General features: G+C 41.9%; 1 protein-coding gene across 3 annotated transcripts in view; it reads right to left on the reverse strand.

Annotated features, from left to right (window-relative positions):
* Positions 1-227: 227 nt before the first annotated feature.
* Positions 228-20,181, reverse strand: part of LOC109634412 (endothelin-converting enzyme-like 1) — a 41,203-nt gene continuing 21,249 nt past the window's right edge. Inside the window, exons 7-18 of one of the 3 annotated variants that reach the window (XM_069534526.1) lie at positions 18,495-18,717; positions 13,207-13,305; positions 12,660-12,734; positions 10,406-10,509; positions 9,366-9,424; positions 7,977-8,028; positions 4,942-5,009; positions 4,226-4,374; positions 3,855-3,920; positions 3,242-3,337; positions 2,252-2,328; positions 228-1,766 (exon numbers count right to left, since the gene is read on the reverse strand). In XM_069534526.1, the coding sequence (XP_069390627.1) occupies positions 1,667-1,766; positions 2,252-2,328; positions 3,242-3,337; positions 3,855-3,920; positions 4,226-4,374; positions 4,942-5,009; positions 7,977-8,028; positions 9,366-9,424; positions 10,406-10,509; positions 12,660-12,734; positions 13,207-13,305; positions 18,495-18,717 (1,168 nt within the window). In that variant the 3' untranslated portion in view covers positions 228-1,666. Of the gene's footprint in view, positions 1,767-2,251; positions 2,329-3,241; positions 3,338-3,854; positions 3,921-4,225; positions 4,473-4,941; positions 5,010-7,976; positions 8,029-9,365; positions 9,425-10,405; positions 10,510-12,659; positions 12,735-13,206; positions 13,306-18,494; positions 18,718-20,181 lie in introns of those variants that run through there. The other 2 variants (XM_020094887.2, XM_069534527.1) reach the window with 2 other exon arrangements.

Below are 20,181 nucleotides of genomic sequence, written 5' to 3' on the forward strand. Positions count from 1 at the left end.
GGACACAGCTGAAAACACATGCACACTGATAATGAGCAGAGATGTATGTCTCACACACACACACACACACACACACACACACACACACACACACACACACACACACACACACACACACACACACACACACACACCTGATCACAGTGATCCTTTGTTTTTATTCAAACATTAAACAGTGACCAACAGAGAGGGAGAGATAGCAGGAGCTGTGTGGAGTAGCAGCTGTAGTGTCAGACACTGTGTGTGTGTGTGTGTGTGTGTGTGTGTGTGTGTGTGTGAGTGTGTGTGTGTGTGTGTGTGTGAGTGTGTGTGTGTGTGTGTGTGTCCTCCATTTATATCGATCAGATTTTACGTTGGTAAGAGAGGAAACATGCGCTCTCATGGAAACAAACTATACAACCATAACATCTGATATACCTCTTGACTATACAAAGATTCAGATTTTTTTTTATACCAACAGATTCTTTATAGAAAAGTATTTTTTTTTATATGACTGTATACAAATGTATGATTCTGCCTCTACTGCAGTTGCACTTTATCACGTGGATAGTTTCTGTTATTTGGCCAGTTAACTGTGAACATATGGTGCGACCTCACACCGTCCTGTCTCGTGGTACCCCGGTCTTATGAGCATGCAGATCTGATCTGGGAACACGAGATGTGAATGATCCAATAACAGAGTTTGTTCCATTTCCAGCAGAAAGGGGCTCTGAGATCAACCATCGTCCAACAGGGTCAGGTCGTTGCACAATTCAGTGAATTCCAGCGATGAAAAAGCTTCTCTCCTCTCGGTTTTCATCCTGCGTGTGAGAAACACACCAGCTCCTCTGTGCAGACTTGAGATGAACGTAGATATAGAGACTTCCTGTTCGGCTGCACTTTGCTACAAGTCCTGAGAAAAACATCAACCTGGGATCCACCTCCGATTGTTTTGTTTTGTTTTTCTAAAAAAAGTTGACAAATCTTAAAAACCTTACAAACACTCACAGTAACAAGAGACCAGTGTGGGTGAACGACACAACAGTCATGACAGGGGATCAGTGACCATCGCTCTCTGCAGCCATGAGAGGGCAGCATTGCCAAACAATTTAAAGTCCGATATCAAGTTGAATGGACGCCAATATCTGGACGGGCAGGACGCTGCTGATCCCAGTTCATTTTAAATTCCTTGTTCTGTTTAAGCAGTTACCAATCTGTTTAGTTTTTCTAGTTGATGCTACAAAGAAGAGAAACAAGTGAGGAAACATGTTGCTTGATTTAAAACCAACTAGCATATGAGTTCCACGCATAACGAAAGAAATGGTAAAATACAAAAATAGATGATTTGAAAATAATTTTAAAGGTAGAAAAATATATGTAATCAAATGATATTCATGTACAGGAAAAATGGTCACGTGACCCATGCTTTAGTTTGGTTAACGCGGACAACGGACAGTAAACCTTTCAAACTGAAAACGTGTATTTGTAATGCTGAAAAGACACATTTCCTTTCTGCATCTTTTTAAAGGCAACAATAGGCGTAATGCGCTCTGTAGCATCCAGTTAGCTCTGATGAATGTGTGATGTAGGACAGGTTGTGTGTGTGTGTGTGTGTGTGTGTGTGTGTGTGTGTGTGTGGGCTATGAAGACGGAGGTCATCCCGTGGTCGCCAGGCCGGGTGGAGAGGTCACCATACGGAGCATTTGTCCACAGGGTTCATTGGAGAACCCTTGGGACAGTGGAACACGCGGGAAAACTCATCGAACTGGGAGACGCTGCCGATCACTCTACAGGGGGGGGGGAGGGGAGACAAACATCCAACATGGTGAACATCTTTTGTGCTTCACTTACCTCCGCCACAGAGGTCATGTTTCCTGTTTGTTTGTCTGGTAGTTCCCAGGATAACAAAAAAACTACCATGAAACTTGGCGGAGGGACGCGGAAGTTTGCGTCAGGATAGAAGCCATTACATTTTGTAGAAATAATACAGAGATCGTTATGAAAAATCTGTAGAGTGCTAATGAACAGGTGGAAATGTGTGCAGGGTGTGATCTGGATTTTTAGTGTTTTTTATTCACTCACTGTAACAAATATTCCTTTCAAATCACAGAACCACAACCTGTGCACTCTTAGTTACACGGTCGTTAGCAGTGAATTTTGTTTTAGGTGTATTAGAAATGAAGAGTTTGTAAAATCTAAATGTAACTTGCATAAATCTGACATATTGATGGATCCTGAGTGTTTCTGTGTTCTGTGAGTGTGGACACTGTACCTGTAGTGCTCTGGTGCGTGTTTGTCAGTCAACAGCTGCAAGTAAATGGACTGAGATCTCCTCTTCATACACCAGTTCTGAAATGACAGCATGGACACAACAGTGAGATTGGATATCTAATAGGTTATTAAAGGTACGGTTGGTAAGTTGTTTCTGAAATACTTATTATCTTGTTGGTTGAAATCAACAAGTTGTCAGAAAGAAAAAAAAAGAAAGCCGGGATCTATGACCCTCACAGGTCTGTAATAAACATGACCGACATTATGACCAGCATGGTTGGCTGGCGTAGCTGTCTGTCACTCACAATCAGGTCAGACGTTAGCGAGCGAGTCACAGAAAAGTCGTCCTGTAGCTGTTGTCAGTGAAGGTTCATCTGTTTTGGGGGCGTTGCTTTGCCAATAGCGCCGATAGGATGGGTTGAGGTGCATGGTTTCAAAGTGTAGCCTGCTCTTGATAACTTCTTCCAGCATTATCAACCCTTGCTTTAAATTCAAAAAGTCATGTCTGCCGGCCCTGCTGTGCAGATGTGACTATTTTCTGTAATCACTGAAGTGGCTGAAGTGTCTCAGAGCTGAAGATGATGCTTCATTACTCACCCTGGACTCACAGGTGAAATATAAAAATAAACGTGTGTCAAGAGTTTTTTTAAAATGGCATAAAACTAGCAAAGTGCATTAAAAAGTGTTTTTAGATTTCGGTCATTGTTTCATTAAGCCGTGGTTTTTTCGATTAATCCACCATTTCAATGATGAATCATAATAGACGCAGCAGTGGTGGTCTGGTGCTTTTAGACACCACACTGTCATCAACACTCATTTGTTTTTGATCCCTCCAGTGGTTAATGAATCCATCAGCTCATGTTGGGATAATATAAAACTCCTACCTGCTCCGTGCGATCAGTCACTCCGGCTGAGAGGAGCTGCTGAAATGACTCAACATACAAATGTAATGAAAGACACAAAGCGTGAATTCGCTGGGAGACGTCTGTACCTGTGCGAAGGCAATGAAGAGTAGCTGCTCGTGAGTGTATTTGAGTCCAGGCAGAGGCCTCTCCGGACCATGTTCCCTCACCCACTTCTGGTACGCCTGGACAGGAGAGCGACAGAAGTTTCAAATGAAAGGAATTATGTTTCCACGCAAATATATTCTCTTCACGTGATGAAAAACTCGCTCGTTATACTTACCTGAGCCAACCTCACTGATTGACATGACCACCGGTCACTGTGACCCTATTGTTGCATTCTGATGCTACGAGTTATTTAAAATTCATTTCATTTATTCTCTTTGAACTTATTGTTTCCACTCCTCTCCTCAATATAGAACGCTCGCTATGGAATTGAATTATGCAGCATCCCAGATCCTCCGCTGTCCAGACAAGCACACACAAGCACACACACACAGACACACACAAGCACACACACACACACACACAGACACACACACTAACACAAGTAGAGGGAGGTCATTTAAGTTGAAATGTTTTTAAATCTGCTATCTTGATTTAGAGGCACTTCTGCTCAATATACTTTCACACAAATGAAGCTCCGAGGTCATGAAAAATAGCAAACTCACAGTATTTAAACATCGATGTCATAACACTTACAAAGTACGACAGCTTCAGCCCTCCCATGTCTGCGATGTTCTCCCCCAGTGTCAGACGACCATTCACCTAGACACGCAGAAAAGAAACCTCTGAAACACTGAAGCGTCTCGACAGCTGGACAACACTGCAGTCTACGTTAGCTTCGCATAAAGAATCAAAAAATAAAATAAAAAACAGCTGCTGCTTGTAGCTTCATATTTACCATGCAGGCGTGATAGTGATACTGACCGTCTCATCTTAATCTTGGCAAGAGTTTTACCTGAGAGGCCAAAGTACCACCAGGCCATGAAACTCTCCCATGATGCCATCAACCCCTGCTACCATGAAAATGAAAATACATATGTAGTGTGCATATGTTTTTGCAAACCCACCCTCTGGTTATAAACACTGAAGTTATCGTAGAGCTTGACGATACACTCAGCTTTCCTTTGGAACTTCCTGTAGGAGTCCTCCGTCCACCACTGTTGGAGGTTGCCATGGCGGTCGTACTGGCCCCCTAGGGACATGAACCATTGCATCACTAAGATGAAGGGGCAAAAGGGTATGGGTGTTAGCATGGAGACACCACAACCTGCAACTTTTCTTCACAGTCCAAAGAGCTGCCCAGCTGGTCGTCTTCTGCAGGAGTCAAACCATGAGAAGGTAAATCGTTCTAAAATCCACGGTCGACCTTGGCTGATGTAATCAGTTCATGAGCCAATCCAACAACTTTTCCAAACAACTACATTTGTCCGATAAAACAAAGGCTGTCTCTCCGGCAAAGAAGCCGGTTGCACATTCAAAGTTGTTCCAGCATTGAGACTGTGGCTGACAGGAAGTTCACCCCCTCATTAAATTCTTTTACTGTATTTTAAAGGGCAGCACTTTGACTGAAAATGAAAGTTAGAGATTGTGGCTCAAAATAGTCTTTACTGCACTGTTGGACACAGGCATCCTACAAATGTCACAAAATTACACCAATCATCAGGGAGCCCTTGCTCTTTCTGTCAAGTAGACTTGTGTATTGCGATGATGGGGTCAAACTGGTGAAAAATGGAGATACGTGTAAGTTGAAATGGATGATGGGTGGAGAGGCTGTAATTCTTACCCCAGTCATCGTATCCATGTGTTAGCTCATGGCCAATGATCGCTCCTATTCCTCCGTAGTTGAGAGACCTGGCAGCAGGAAGGAGAAATATGGAACGTTAGACAGAAGCTAGTTAGCTTTTAAAGAGACGAGGCTGAAACTGAACTTCAACAAATTTAATCAAATGTCCGGAGCGTAACACACACACCTTTAGAGGCTTTTATTTTTCATACAAGAGGAGTAATAATTAAAACTTTGCATTACTTCCTCTTACAAATACACAAAAAGTGCCTGTATATCCAATAAGAACATTGAACAATTAACCTTTTGACTTTCTGGGGTATTGCAATAGCTTTGTCTCTCTTCCCCTTTGTATTGTCAATCTGTGCTCATTGCTAATTCTGCCCAGCAAAGCCAGATGGAATACACTTGGGACCTAATTTTTGGAACCACGTGGCTGAGACCTGCATGCGTCCACCTCCATACTCCCTGAGTGCAAAGACCTATGGGTCGCTCCACCTCTCCTTGACCGTGGGCCGATCCAAAGTGCTGTCTTTGGCGCTCATGCAGATATAGAGAGCGATGAGAGGGCAGGCTCGGGGCTATTCACATGGCTACGTCTGAAAATGACTTTCTGACAGCTAGTCGATACGCTGCCTCACACTGGGCCAGACTCCCTCGCTGAACTAACTGGCTGATTGAAGCTTCATTATATTCAACGTGATAGTGGCGGTGTGTGTGTCTGTGTGTGTGTCTGTGTGTGTGTCTGTGTGTGTGTCTGTGTGTGTGTCTGTGTGTGTGTCTGTGGGCAAGTGTGAGCAGGAGTAGGAGAGTGAGAGTTTAAGGGAGGTTAGGGCTACTGCAGTAATAACTTAAAGGGGACAGGTACACACACACACCTTACAAAAATTCAAAATTAATATTGATCAACATGCATGGCAGTGGGTACAGGAAGTAGTGCTGATCAGACCTAATGAGAGCACACAGAAGTGCTACCTAATGTTGGCTACACAAGCTGCTCAATGTAATTAGCTCATATTTGTGAGGAGTGTGTGTGTGTGTGTGCGTGTGTTTTGTGTTATTTTATATTTGCTCAGGAGAGTTGCAGCAGGTGCAGCTTCTTGGACTGGATTGTATGCATTGACTTAAAATAATTCTCTGTGGCAGCAGTAGAATTGCGCCTCTGTGAATAGCTTAGGCTAACAAAAGGTTGTGTTGAGTGGAGAAGCAGTTGTTTACCTGCATATTCCCCAGTGCTGCACTGCATTGCTCTTTCACTGACCATGATCCAAACCACAGAGAGTTGAAGCTTACTTATTTTAAAAGTTTATCTCATTGGTGAAACTCTGACATACAAATAATTCTGACCCAAAAACAAACTTTTTGAATATTTTTTCATGCAGTGTACATGTTTGTATATTGTATATTTATTCTTAAACGCATAATCATCGGTAACTTCTCAAAATTGCCTAATGTTGATAACCTTACTTAAAGTTACGTTACAATTTTAGAACTGTGACGGTCCACAAAATGTCCACTAAAAGTAGTTTTTTCTTTTTTTCGCCAGTAAAAGGCTCGAATTCGAAGTACCATGAATTTACATGCCCACAAACATACGGCCCATCTGGATTATCAGACTGAACTGAACAAACACATTGAAGACAGTGGTTAGCTGGAGTCTTTAACCTCCATGAGCTGCGAGAAATGTAAATTATATGCAGTTAAAAATCATTATCCTCAGTCAGTCAGTTTATAATTAATGGGTTCAAACATGTGAAACTACATGATCCTCTGAAGTGATTGTCTCATGTGGTAATTACAGCATAATGGTTCATTTAATTTACCTTCATTTCCCCAAAGATCCTGTTGAGCAAGGTGCTTTAAAGATGTCGTCATTACACAACCTGACTGAGAACAAATGGAAAGTGACTACGAGTAAGAAATGAGAAGCCCGTGTCTCCTGGTGAGTTAAACCACCGAGAAGTTCAAGGTATTAAAGTATTCTGGTCAAACCAGATCACGTAGAGGTGTAGCAGCAAAACCCAAGAGTGAACTAAACTGGGCTGAAGTGCATTTTGTGGCTGATAAATTCAACTGTTCATATATGATTGAAATAATCTGAAATAAATGTTATATCTTATTTTAAGTGTTAATCAGATTTAATTTCAATCAAAGTGTTTAAGTCCGAAATATACGTTTAATTTTTGGCAGAGAGAGATGACCTACGAGAAGGATTTGATCCGTTTCAGTATGACGGCTATGTAGTTTGATTACCTACATAATCTTTTATGATTTCATGACACTGGAGCCTCGAGTTTGATCAGTTGCTAAACTTTAAAGCTTCATGATTATTAAAGTTGTTGTACTTGTTATATATAACATATATACTTATAGCTGATTGTAAAACTTCAATACTTCTCTGGTACATATGTCTGTATGGTGTATATAGTATTCAAAGCAGTGGGTTGATTTGAGTCTGGTCAGACTTCTAATTCAAGTTTTTCTACTTTTAGAACAGTTTATCTAAGCAAACGTTTTGTGGTACTATTTGGGTTATGATCACATTTGTCATTTTTTCTAATTCTTGTTTCACATTTAGATAAGACATTTGTAGAGTCTTATATAAAATAAAATAAAATTGCTATTGGCCATGATACCTGTCAAACCTTATTAAAAATACAGAATGCAAAGCCAAGGACAAAATGTTTGCTCTTGATGTATAACTAATTTAAAGTTTTGTCCAGAATTGCTGGACGGACAGGGAAGCCATGTGAGTTCAGCAAAGCTACTTTTAGAGTCGACCTCTCAGTGACACCTGTTCCATTAGCAGGACCTTGTTCGGTAATTGAGCTCTTGGTGGGTAGTTAAATTGGTTTAATCAGCCATGCTGGGACTTAAGGGAAGCAGGAGCTGGCCAGACTAACGCAGCCTTTAATGGCCTTTGTTGTTGTAGCTGTGAAGATGTTGTTTCCTCCCTGTGGGCGGCGGCGGCGGCGGCGGCAGCAGCAGCAGCAGCAGCAGCAGAGAAAGGCAGGGACGGGAGGAGGGTGACTTACTGTGGGAACTCAGGGTTGTAGAGAGTGGGCTGAAGGATCCCAGCAGGAAAGACTGGAAAAGAGATGAGGAAACAACATGAGAGAAGTGGAAAGGTTCAGGAACTCCTACAGCTCGTGTGAACATCACACACGGTCAGTGACAGTGCACGGGCTCCTTTAGAGGGAACAGACAAGAGATTGGAAATACAAAACACTGTTACCAGATCACACTGAGTCAGAACGGATCAAACCACTATCTCTGAGTCCTGACGAAGCAGCAGCTTTATAAATGCAGAATGAATCATTATTAGTATGACACACAGTCTGCAGTATACTGATGACATAATATTGTACATAATGCTGGAAACTTTTAAACGGTCCCTCCAGCTGCACTTTGTCTAATTAGCAAAGGTTAGCATGGGAAAGAGTTAAACTATGATGGGTCACATTTTAGATTTTGTGAATCATCATCATGCTAAAGATAAAACTGCGGACATTAGAATTCAGTTCAAAGAGTAGCATCACACAGATGATAAAATAACTGATTATAGTTTTCAAACCTTTCTAAGAAAAACAAACGACAGTTTATTTTGTCATGTAACTCGATAGTTGCAATGTTGGTTAACATTTATGAAACATTATGGGACATTTTCTGACTTAAAAACAAACTACATCAGCTCCCACTAACGAGAAATGACACAACTGTCCTTGTCTCTGTGCCTTCAAATAAAAGCTGATGCTAAACATAAATAAAACAAACAAGAGAGACGGGATTAAGTGACTAAAGTAATTTGATTAAAGAAAAAAATACAATACAGAAATAAGCACACTGAGAAAAAAAAGGGGTGAGAAGTGAAAAGTTCAGGGTTAAGTGAGAGAAATAATGTGTGGTTGAAAAAAACAAAATGACCCAAGGGGCACTGATGACTGTGTTTGTCTGACTCCTCTTGTCCTCGAGCATCAGTTCGCGAGCACACCATTGATTTTTCGGTGAGAGATTTAATCCAGCAGGCAGGCTGACACAGACAGCGGGGGAAGCCTGGGAGAAGATGAGGCGGGCAGCGAGGGAGGGTTGACACAGCGAGGCTAGATTTGTTAAAAGTCGGGAAAGTGTCACGGCTTGTTTTTCCTCCAGGGGGGTATTAAGTATGTGAGGTGCAGATCGAAGTAGAAAGTGAGTGATGACAGAGAATATGATATGAGGGAGTGGACGCTGTTCTCTCTAAGCAGCCGTCGTGTTTGACTTGCAGAAAACAGGCGGCAACACGGAGTAATTGTGTGTAACTAATGCACGGTCCATGTCATGATGCAGAATGGCAATAGGGGAAAGTGTGTTTGTGTGTGAGTGTGTGCAGACAGATGGCAGAGAGAACACAAATATCAGTATGAACAATGAGGACTTGCACTGACCCATTTGGTTCTTGTTAGGGAGGTAGTAGGCATTAAGGGCCTGAGGGGGGAGAAGCCACCTGAGGAGAGAAACAGAGTCGAGCAGAGGATTAAAAATGGGACCTCACACACACACACACACACACACACACACACAAATCTACCAACTACAAAACACACCCCAGATCCTGAACAGAATCCCAAACACCTCCGTCTCTCTCTGTCTAAACTCCCTGGTGAGAAACGCTCAGAGTGTGCGGTCCCACGGCCAGAGTTCCTCCCTCCCTGCATATGAAACCTCGGACAGTTCCTTTATGGTAATCCACTTAAAACCAGACTAATCGATTTGGCACAAAATCCCCCAAATGACTAACTCTAAAAAGTGTGAGATGCCCTTGTTCTGGGAGCGAAAGAGTGATGGCTGTGTGTGGACTGCAGATGGAGATGGAGAGGAGACAAACACAGGGAAGAGGAGGAGGAGGACGAGTGATTCTTTATTTTTTTTCCCCCCCGCGACAGGACAGAGTGAGTGATGAAGGGTTCACTTTTCGGTGATATAGAGGGAGTATGTGATTTAACTCTTCAGGGCACTGAGTGTGGGCTAATGATACAGTTGTTTTGAGCACCTTGGAATACTAATGTGACTGCATTGTGTTGTCATAGCGGAGAGGCACTCCATCGAACCGTACAGGGCTCTATTTTTTAAAAAAGGGAGCCGCATGTCCCACAGCACTTTTCGGCTGCCTGGCTGCTATAGATAAGTAAATCAAATGGATTTTCTCCTGCTGTGTATGTCAATATGGTATCTGTTGGTTTAATTTAGAGGCACATCAAAAAATGTGTCAAACTACGAAGGGATTCACAGGGACACATGTCAGACATATTAGCGAGACCCGCTCACAGTGGCGTAACCGCAGCAGCGTCCGGTGTGAGCCTCAGCTGCGTGAGCTCAGACCACATTTCAGATATATTAACCTTCTTTAATTGCTTCGCCCTGCGTGTCAGTGAGTAGTGACGGCTGCCTAGTGTGATGTAATTTGTGTAACGTGAAGAGGACTCACGCCGTCTTGTCCACCTCTTCGTGGATCTTCTTGACCGACAGCTTGATGTTGAACTTGATGCTGTTGAGGATGTTCTTGAAGTACGTCTTCTCATCCACCTCAAACTGCAAAACCACAGACGTGAGGTCAGTGTTAGGATCTTACTCAGTGCATTAAAGGTATTGTTAGACATTTTGGGAAGTGCACTTTTCATCACTTTCTGTCAGAGAGTTTGATACCACTCTCTTGTGTGTACACTAAACATGAAGCTACCACACTCTTTACAGTCTTCTCCAAATGGGGGACACAACGAGCCTGGCTTTGATCAATAAAGACAAATTCCACCTCTAAAACTTTCACTTAACAAATTAAACTTTTCGTTTTAATCCGTATAGAACAAAAATCAATATTTTTAATGAAATGAAACAGAATTTGCTTTATTACCGTTCACTTATGGGGTTTATATATAAGTATGAATGATTTACTGAACTGAACATAATCGTAAGACCCAGGTTCAGAACTTTTCAAAATAAAAGCTCTGTACTTCAGCTCGATATGTGCTTTTACTTTGAAAACTATGTATGTTGCTGTCACGGGATCAACAGCCAAGAAAGTCTACGTCAATCTGATACTGTAAAAAACTCAAAATCAAATCAAAATATTCTGGGGGGAAATATTATTGGTGGTCAGTTTTGTGATTTAGCCGCGGGTGTAGAAGAAGAAATGTTCATCTCGGCCGATAGAAGAAAAGTTACCACTCTGCACCGCCCCCCCCGGACTGCACTGTTTTCCTTTTTATTCAAACATTATTAACATTGAACATAACATGTGGCCAAATTGCAATTGCAACAATGCACTCTCTAGAGTCCTAAATAATACATGAGGAATGTGTGAAACTCATTAGATTAATGGTTCTTGAGTTATGCATTCCACAAACATACACAGACAGAGATTTGTGGAATTAGTACGTCGACATGAGAGTCAATCTTTTAATTGGAGTTTCGGTAAGAAAGCCAGTAAACATATTTCCTTAATTGGATGTTTTTGGTTAGTGCGAGCTGAACCTTTAAATCAGCAGCTAATCAGCTCTAAATAGTGATAATCTGCGGTGACTGTGGCAGAATTTATTTCTGATTTAATTCCCCCTGTTCAGATGCTGGTGCCTAACATTAAAATGCACTTGCAGTCGTTTACTGTACACAGACTGAGGACCCGGTTTTTGTTCACATGCCAGAGGAATTTAACGTAACTTGCTTCTGAAGCATCTCCATCCTTTAAACTGTAAACACATAATCTCTCTTGTTGGGTTTTTGCTTGTTTAGGCTCACAGGGCCAGATGTGCCTCTGAGTGTTTGAGTAGAAAATACACGGACCATAGTCACATAGTCAGACAGAATGTCCACAACCACTTCCCTACCTCTGCACTTTTAGAATAAAACCAACAACACTGGTAGTGCAACAACTTGCTTATAAATAAGGTTGTTATTGAAGGAATGCTTTGGCGGTGGCGGACTAAAACTATATTTCAGGCTCTGGAATTTGACTCGATTCCAGACTCCCCTCTTTATGTAACCCAGCAGACTACTAATTCGATGTAAAAGGCCCCAGAGCAGTTATACATTTGGTTTAATATGTTGATCTGGGAGCCGTTATCCAGTTTACAAAATACAATGAAAAGCATCAGAGGGGTGATAGATACCCTGCATGTTCACAGTACATAGCCCATTCAGGCCATGCTAACTTTTCTATATCGTCATGTTTGAATCACCTCCCCTCTTTCAGCACAGCCGTCATGATAAACTCGATTGGTTTATAGTTCTTGGGTTCACACTTTTATTCTCTCCACCCACAATTAAGCAAATCCTCATCCCAGTAGTCTGCAGATGTAAAGTACATGCTTCTCTATTATTTATGCAGCTGTCCCCACAGGCTCTCCATCAACGCACTCTTGATTGCACATTTTCTTTGACAGCTGAGCGGCTCCCAGGTTTTACATGTGCTCCCTTGTTGGAGCTTCATACTTAAAGCATGTGATTTATATGAACACTCTCATCAGTGGGTGTTATTTACTTCTGTGCATGATGTATTTTTGCTCCATCTGAATACAATCACCCAGGCTGCACTGTAATGTCTGATGGAAAGTGATTCTAGAGACATACTCACACAGAGAGGGGGAGGGGGTTGCTGGGAAATTGGATTAAGAGTGAAGGTGGGTACTTGTGCATGGTGCGGGTGGCTGGACAGTTTAGAGCAGAATATGAAGCTTGTGACTCACCCCATATTCCTGATCTATGAGCTCAGGTTTGAGCAGGAAGTCTGGGTACCCTGTCATCACCATCATGTGTTTCAGCTGCAGGGAGGAGGAGGAAGAGAGGACGATGAAGAGATGGAGAAGTAGAGGAGGAAGAACTGGTCCGAAATCATGTAGCATCCACTCACACACACTTGTTTTGGGACACAACCATCCTACCACACACACACACTAATCAAGCAAACCCAAAGTAATAGGATTACAGGGAAGCTCTTTATATTCAGCATGGCCCTCTAAAAGGATTATAACTCCAGATTGTAAAAGTATTAGAAGGGATATCTTGCAGTGCAGACCCTAAAGCAGCACCACAGAGAGATCCGGATTAGGCGATCCTCCCTTCTCAATGTCAAGCCCTTGATGTATTCTATCACACACTTCCATCTAACCAAGCAATCAATCAAAGCCCCGGAAAGAAAAGAACTGCAAAGAAATAATTAAATCCTTTTCAAATACTAATCGGATCTGGCAGGGAGCTGTGTCTGCGACGCAGAAGCTGACTTAGGCTCCGAACCTTTGCTCTGGCAGCCTCCTTGGTGGCCTCATCCATCCAGTCCAGCTCCTGCAGACGGAGATCCAGGGAATGTTTTATGTCCTCCACCAGCTCCTGTACCTGGAGGGAGATCACATCATATTGGAAGAAGTGTCAAAAGCCTTAAAACATATTACAATTTACGTTGTCCTCCATAAACACATCTTCTGCCAATGTTATGACGGAATGTTTCACAAGAGTAATCTTCTGGAGTTTTAGTTTTTAGTCCATTTACCATATAAAGATTCATCTGAATTTCTTCTCAATCGGATCGTTTATAATGCTGAATTTGCTCCACCTTTGTCGTCCCATTCAGCTGCGGCTCTTGAAGTCGGTTGTGGGTAATGCTAATACCGGACTGTAGGTACTACTGACCCATCACTGGATTTCTATGTGAGTGAATATAAAATTCAAATAACATGGGACTCTGTGCTGTTTTCCAGCTAAGCACCAACACAAGTTAGAGTAACTTAAATGGGTCAACTAGGATTTGCAGTACACAAAGCATGCAAGCTGCAAATGTCTGCATGTAGCATGATAACCAGCGCATATTGCATGACATGATTAACTCAGGCCTTTACACACCAGTGGTGTGAAAAATAAACAAGAACATTTGACATAGTTGCCTTTGAATATTCCACATTTCAAAATTCTTCATACCGGCACTGATACGAATTTGGAAAAGTTGCAAAACTTTGTCATTTAAAAGTTTGAAAAGACTTGATACAGCTCGTTCATCTTATCTCATCTCATTTTATTTCACTAGTCTTAAATTCTCCTGTAGTGAGGTAGCTCTGGATCCTTCCTCCTGATCAGTCCAGACCTGAGGCGCTGCACCTCTCACCATGTATGTGTGTGAAGATCTGTGACAGACCAAACTTAACCTGTGGCTCTCTGATAACCTGGTGCTTTAGCATTAAAGTCAGATCTAGTCACTTCTGGATTGTTTCATTTTTTCTGTCTGTTCTACTTTCAGTTATAATTTCATCCTCCCTTTGTAAATCTTGCCAAACGCTTTGAAGTGTAGAGCTGCTATTTTTGGCCTCACCCATTTATCTCCTGTTTTGGGTTTTATGAAGTTTAGTCTTAGAGCCTTTTCTGTGGTTCATTCAGTAGTGTGGCGTTGTTTCGATATGGGCTTGTTTTGTTTGTTGTTTTGGCCTGGGCTCTCCCCAAAGTTAAATTATGCTAAAAATTCTGGCATAAAAAAAAACACTTACATGGGGGGAACCTTTATAAAGGCATTGGTGACAGACAACTGGATGGCCAGTTTGAGGTCCTGTTTGTCTTGCTGGGGTTGTTAGAGCTGCACCTCAGTGGGTAGAGGACCAACTACTGGGGTCCTACAGACTCAGAGCAGCATCTGACATTGTGTCTGAGGCAAGTTGTTGTATAACCCGAATTATACTAATGTGAAAGCTCAGAAAAAACGGACCTGTTAACAAAATATTGTATCCCTTCACTGCGTTATATTCACCTTTTGTGAGAAAGTACTGATGAGAAAAACAACAAATTGAAAAAAATATATGAATGCACCTTAAGTCTGCAAATACAGTCAATTTATCATTTTTATAATCTGAATGTTTTTTTTTCAAAATTCAAGTATATTCAACACACGGCCGTGAAATGACTTCTGGTTATCTCTAAGTTAAATTAAAAAAATACAGCGGTAGGAGGTCATGAAATACTACATTGTTACTGTTCTTAAGTACACTTTTACATTTATCAGTGAGTAGATTTATTTTCCTGTCTTTTTCACATACTTCACAACATATATCAGCAAATATATGTACTTTCTACTCAACTGCATTTTTACAATGTATTGTGTTACATGTCCATATTGTGTCAAAATTAAAAAAAATTTCAATAACGAGAGGGGAATTGTTCCACTGATCCAATCAGAGTGGGAAGGTAACAGTAGAACCCGCTCACTGGTGAAGAAATACCAGAGATGTGTTTTTAAGAGGCCCCCGCCCAGACTCAGTCACAATGACATAGTAGACTGTTGCATTAACCAATAGGCTACGCACAGAAAGTACTTTTTACTACTTTTACTCAAGTGGAAAAGTTAGTGTGCTACTTTCCCTGTTACTTGAGTGCATTTCTGTCTTTTTATTTGTATAATAATATAGTAGTATTTGTAGTAATAACATTGACGGACTCATGGTAGATATTTTTTTAAGGATAAAGATCAAAATCATCTTATTTATTCAAACCCTGCCACTCGTCTGGTTTCTAGCAGAGATGCAGAACAGACTCCAGAGGTCTGATAAACTCACTTATTTCCAAGTCCACACCTCCTGATTTTATACAATTTCGAACATAATCTCCAGACACAGCTGATATTGACTCAAGTCACGTCAGTTGTGGAATTTTATCGTACAGCACAGCTGCCTCTCGAGACACAAACAGGCTTTATAAACCGTCTTTAACATATACATATACACATTTGATATGTAAAGCTGGTGGAGTTCCCCTTTAAATAACCAGAAGCTGCTTAGGTCTATCTACGATGGGTCTTTCCACTCCTGGGTGTTTTTCCCACGCAGTTTTAGACTGATTGTCCCGAGTAACCATGTGTACATTATAATTCTGATACACACATGATCAAACCCACCTTTAAGGAGCATGGCACATGGGTACGGGTATCTGACTTTTGTGGTGAAGAGCAGAGTTCATGTCAGAATCCAGGACCTTTTTTTTTTTACTTGCCTCACCCTAACCACACCTAATCTATTATCGGCATGGTCAGACTCTCCATCTTATCTTAAAGGCTCAGTGTTCAGAATTTAGTGACATCTAGTGGTGAAGTTGCATGTTGCAGCTGAATACCCCTCACCTCAACCTCCCCTTCCAAACATGAAAGAGAACCTGTGGTAGCTTCAGTTCTCTTACACACTGAACCTTTAACCATCCTCGAACTGCCAAACACAGATAATGCGTCGGTAATAATTTGAAATTGGCACTGCACATAATCTGTGTTTGCAGTAAAGTCCAATATAACTTGTCTGTTCTGGTGATAGGAACAAAGAACATCTTCTGTCCAAACCTCAAATAACCTTTAACATATTTCTACTTGTGCTTTCTAAAACCTACTGTAAGCAGAAATTCTACCCCTGAATGCCACCAGGACATGTCCCTCGACAATATCTCCACATTGGCGATTCAGAGTAACAAAAAAGCTTGTCTATCCCACTCTGTCTCCTGTCAGCCTCTCAGCTCCTGACGCTCATTAATTCCTGGTCATGCTGAGTAAAGCAGCATCAGTGAGTCAGTCAAGGCTACACACATCGCCACTGGCCCCAGGTCTGGTACCTCTGGTGTTGATAATGAGGTCTCCAACCTGTGTGGACATGCCAGCATTGTACACACCCATGTCTGTGAGCAATGCAAAATGATCGGTGAGGACAGGGACAACACCAGAAAATGCAGCAAGTGTGAGACTTTCTATCCTGTAAACACTCAGAAAGGACCAATAATGTGATGTTTAGATGCTTATGGATTTAGCATGTATTTTAAAAACGTGTTATATAATGACTTGACCCTAAAAAACACCCACTCTTCCATTATATTCGTCAGACAGGAGCCACTGGCTTGAAGCGTCATTGAAATTTACACTTTGTATCTCATTAGAATCTTAAATAGAACATTCGGCTCTTGCAAACTTTAATTTCAATTAAGGTACAGTACATAGAAAGTAATTAGTGGACTCATCCACTTGTGTCAGACTTGCTTTCAAAGTCCTGAGCTTTGGCAGAGATTCTAAAGTTTGCAAGAGAAGAGGAAAAGGCAGCTCAAAGTAAGAGAGCGTGCATGGGTGGACAGTAGGAGTATAAGAAGAAGAAGGAGGTGGAAAGGAGATGATGGAGGGCTTAGAGAAAGAGTCTGGGGTTACAGAGGTCAGAAATCCCATTGGGACCCACATCCCCATGTCCTAGAATTGACACGAGACTAGATAAGAATACATATAGGGGAGGATTAAGGTGAAAGAGAAGGCGACAAAATGGTAGAAGTGGGGATTAGAAAAGACTGACCTCAGCAGAGAGCAAATCAGAAACAAAAAAAAAGCAGCGAGTGAGAGGTACAGAGACTTTAACAAGGTAGCTGTGATTGGCATAGATGGTATTTTCAGATGCCAGTTCAGGATCAAAATTAAACCCTCTAAGTATTCTAGTCAGTATTCAGTCAAAACCCACCATCGCCCCCTACATCGTCCCTGTGGAGCCAAAGAAACGAAACATATTAAAAAACTGTCACAGCCCGTAAGTTTTAGATTTGAATATTAGTTGTCCGAGATGATACGTCTCAAACTATTGTAAAATATCGTTATATTTCAGCAATATGCGCAGTCACAAAACTTAGATTTAATGTGAGTTATGTGGGTTTTCCTGTTGCTGCCTTTGAACATTGCGTAGTTTGACATTAGTGAGATTCCAATCGGGACTGCAGACAAATTGCTCATTACCGCACACATCTTAGTCTAAGTAGTGCTGGAAACACATTCATTAAAAAGAAATGATACAGTTGCAGCTTGACACATGGTTCAATCTCCAAACTGGCTCTTTCAAATCTGAAACGTCTGAATTATCTTCCCCAATGCAACCTTCAGAAATGTTGTCAGACCCAGCGACGGAGTGTGGCTGACGATGGTACCAGAAAAATGTTGTTACATCCGCAGGAAGCCACTTTATTTGCATCACTGGAGCGAATGGAATCACATGCAATCAAATCACTGCTTCCCAGAGTGTGACAAAGTGTTGGGTTGGATGTGGGCAGTTTCCTTGCATTAGGTTTTAGACTTAATGTGCTGGTTTTGGTTTAATATTTTTGGTTTACTTATTTCCAAAATAAATTTATTTTGAGATTAGTGTTGTTCTCTCTGGGCACCAACCAACCAATGTCTATATACTGCAGGTAGACAGACTGCCCAGGGAGAGGGATGAGAGAGAACATTGATGTTATCTCACTTTCATAACACATATTAAATGCATATGGTATGAAGTAGTGCACTGGAAGTTTCAGAGAAAGTTAATTAATATCAGTAAAATAAAACCGAGCATCAAGCAAAACTGTGAGTCACACTTACAGTAACTTAAAATATGTAGAAAATTAAAAGCTGAACAATAAAAATATTTCTTTCCCAAGGGCTATGCTTGATTGATTACTGTCTAGGTGTTAACTCATCAACTAAAAACGTTTGACAAAATGGAAGCCATCACAATCCATCAATCCATCTACAGTCCCAACATCCGTCTATCCTCCATACATACCTTAGCCTTGCTCTGTGAGGAGAAGTGCTGGTGGACGAACAGGGCTCCCAGAGCCATGCCAAAGTGTTTGTTGGCCTGGGTGAGGCAGAGATGGCCCAGCTCCAGCTGCTGCTCTGTGCCATCAATCTCCCGGGAAAACTCGTGGATGATGCTGCGGAAGGCGGTGGACAGATGTTCGCTTAGCGCCACCACAATGCGCCACAGCATGTAGTTATGGAGAACCCTAAGACAGATGACACGAGAAGGAGGGGTCAGTTACATTATCATGCATTTGGTTTGGATTGAATCTACCATTGAAACACGGTAACAGCTCTGGAAACAGAGACAGATGTTTTTGGATGAATAATGGAGGGATGGAACATGAGCCAAGGAAAAATTCATAAGTTTCTGGTGAGGATCCAGAGAAAGGGGCAGATTCACGATTTTTTTTTTTTTCATTTTCATTATTTTGTCAGGGAGTAATTGGTGTATTTTTATTTCTAAAATATTGAGGTTGTGGAAATGTATGGCTGTGGAGAAGTTGGTCTGGATTTGAGTCAAAATCCAGATTATTGATTTGTTTGTCAGCAGGAGGTATGCGCTCTACAGCTTTAATGTACGTGTATAAGACTAATGACTAACTTCTGTTTCTGTAAAGGCACGTCTGCGGTGTCAAACTGTATTCTTCCTCATTGCCCAAAGTTTTTGTTTTTACATTTGCCCTCCGAGCCACTGCGAGAGTCAGAAAAGTTAGAGGGAAAACAAGAGGGGGACAGTGATCGAGAGCGAGCGGCGAGGAGTCAAGAGGGTCTAACAGTTAAAGCACAGCTCGCTCCAATCGAGAGTGACACTCAGCGGAGGGGCAGCAGCGGGGTGAGGAAAGTGTCGAGCGGGAGGCGAGAGAATGGATCATTCATTTATGTATTCAAGCTGTGTCTCCCCCAACCCCCCCAGACGATAGAGTTAGAGAGAGCTGCTGTGTCCTCATGCCCCCACTGGGTGCACACATCTCATCTGCCCTGCGGAGACAAATGCCCCCCTCTATCACCCCTACTGGGAGATCGCCATGCGAACCTCGAGGCATGTTGTTGTTTTCCCCTGTTTTTTCCCTTTTTTTTTTTTTTTTTTTTTAATGCAACGACAGATATTAAATCAAAAGCGCCTTGGCGACAGCACCCTGAGGTCCCCGCCAACAAAGCACTTGTGAAGTGAATTTAATTGACGGGAAAAGTGAAAGGAAAGCAGGAGGTGAGGGGAGGGTGAATAAATGAACGAGAGCCTCAGGTGGTGTCCTTGATCATCAGCCACCATCAGCTAATCAACATGTGTTACATGTGTGGCTGCTTTGCTCGATTAGCTGCTCGGTGTATCTTTGTCGTCACCTGTTTGCTGCAGATTATTTGTTTGCCCAAGAGAGAAGCTTCATGTATGGAAGTCATCTCTGTGGGTAGAACCTACAGTTCTCCTCCTGATGAGTGGGAGCGATGGGGAGAGGAGCGAGGTTTTACTCGAGGCATCTATGAAGAAAAGCGATGACAGTAATCTCTCAGAGTAAAGGGGGATAATCCACAATGAGCTGTGTGCTTACTAAAAAAAACAAACACACAATGCTAATTAAATTTGCACCCATGGTTTGCTTTCTTTTCATGACTGCACGGTTGAGTGTAGCAGCCGATTATATGCTGCAGTCCTCACCAAAAAGCAGGAC

Source organism: Paralichthys olivaceus, chromosome 11 (genome assembly GCF_024713975.1).
Source record: "Paralichthys olivaceus isolate ysfri-2021 chromosome 11, ASM2471397v2, whole genome shotgun sequence".
In the NCBI taxonomy this organism is placed as follows: domain Eukaryota; kingdom Metazoa; phylum Chordata; class Actinopteri; order Pleuronectiformes; family Paralichthyidae; genus Paralichthys; species Paralichthys olivaceus.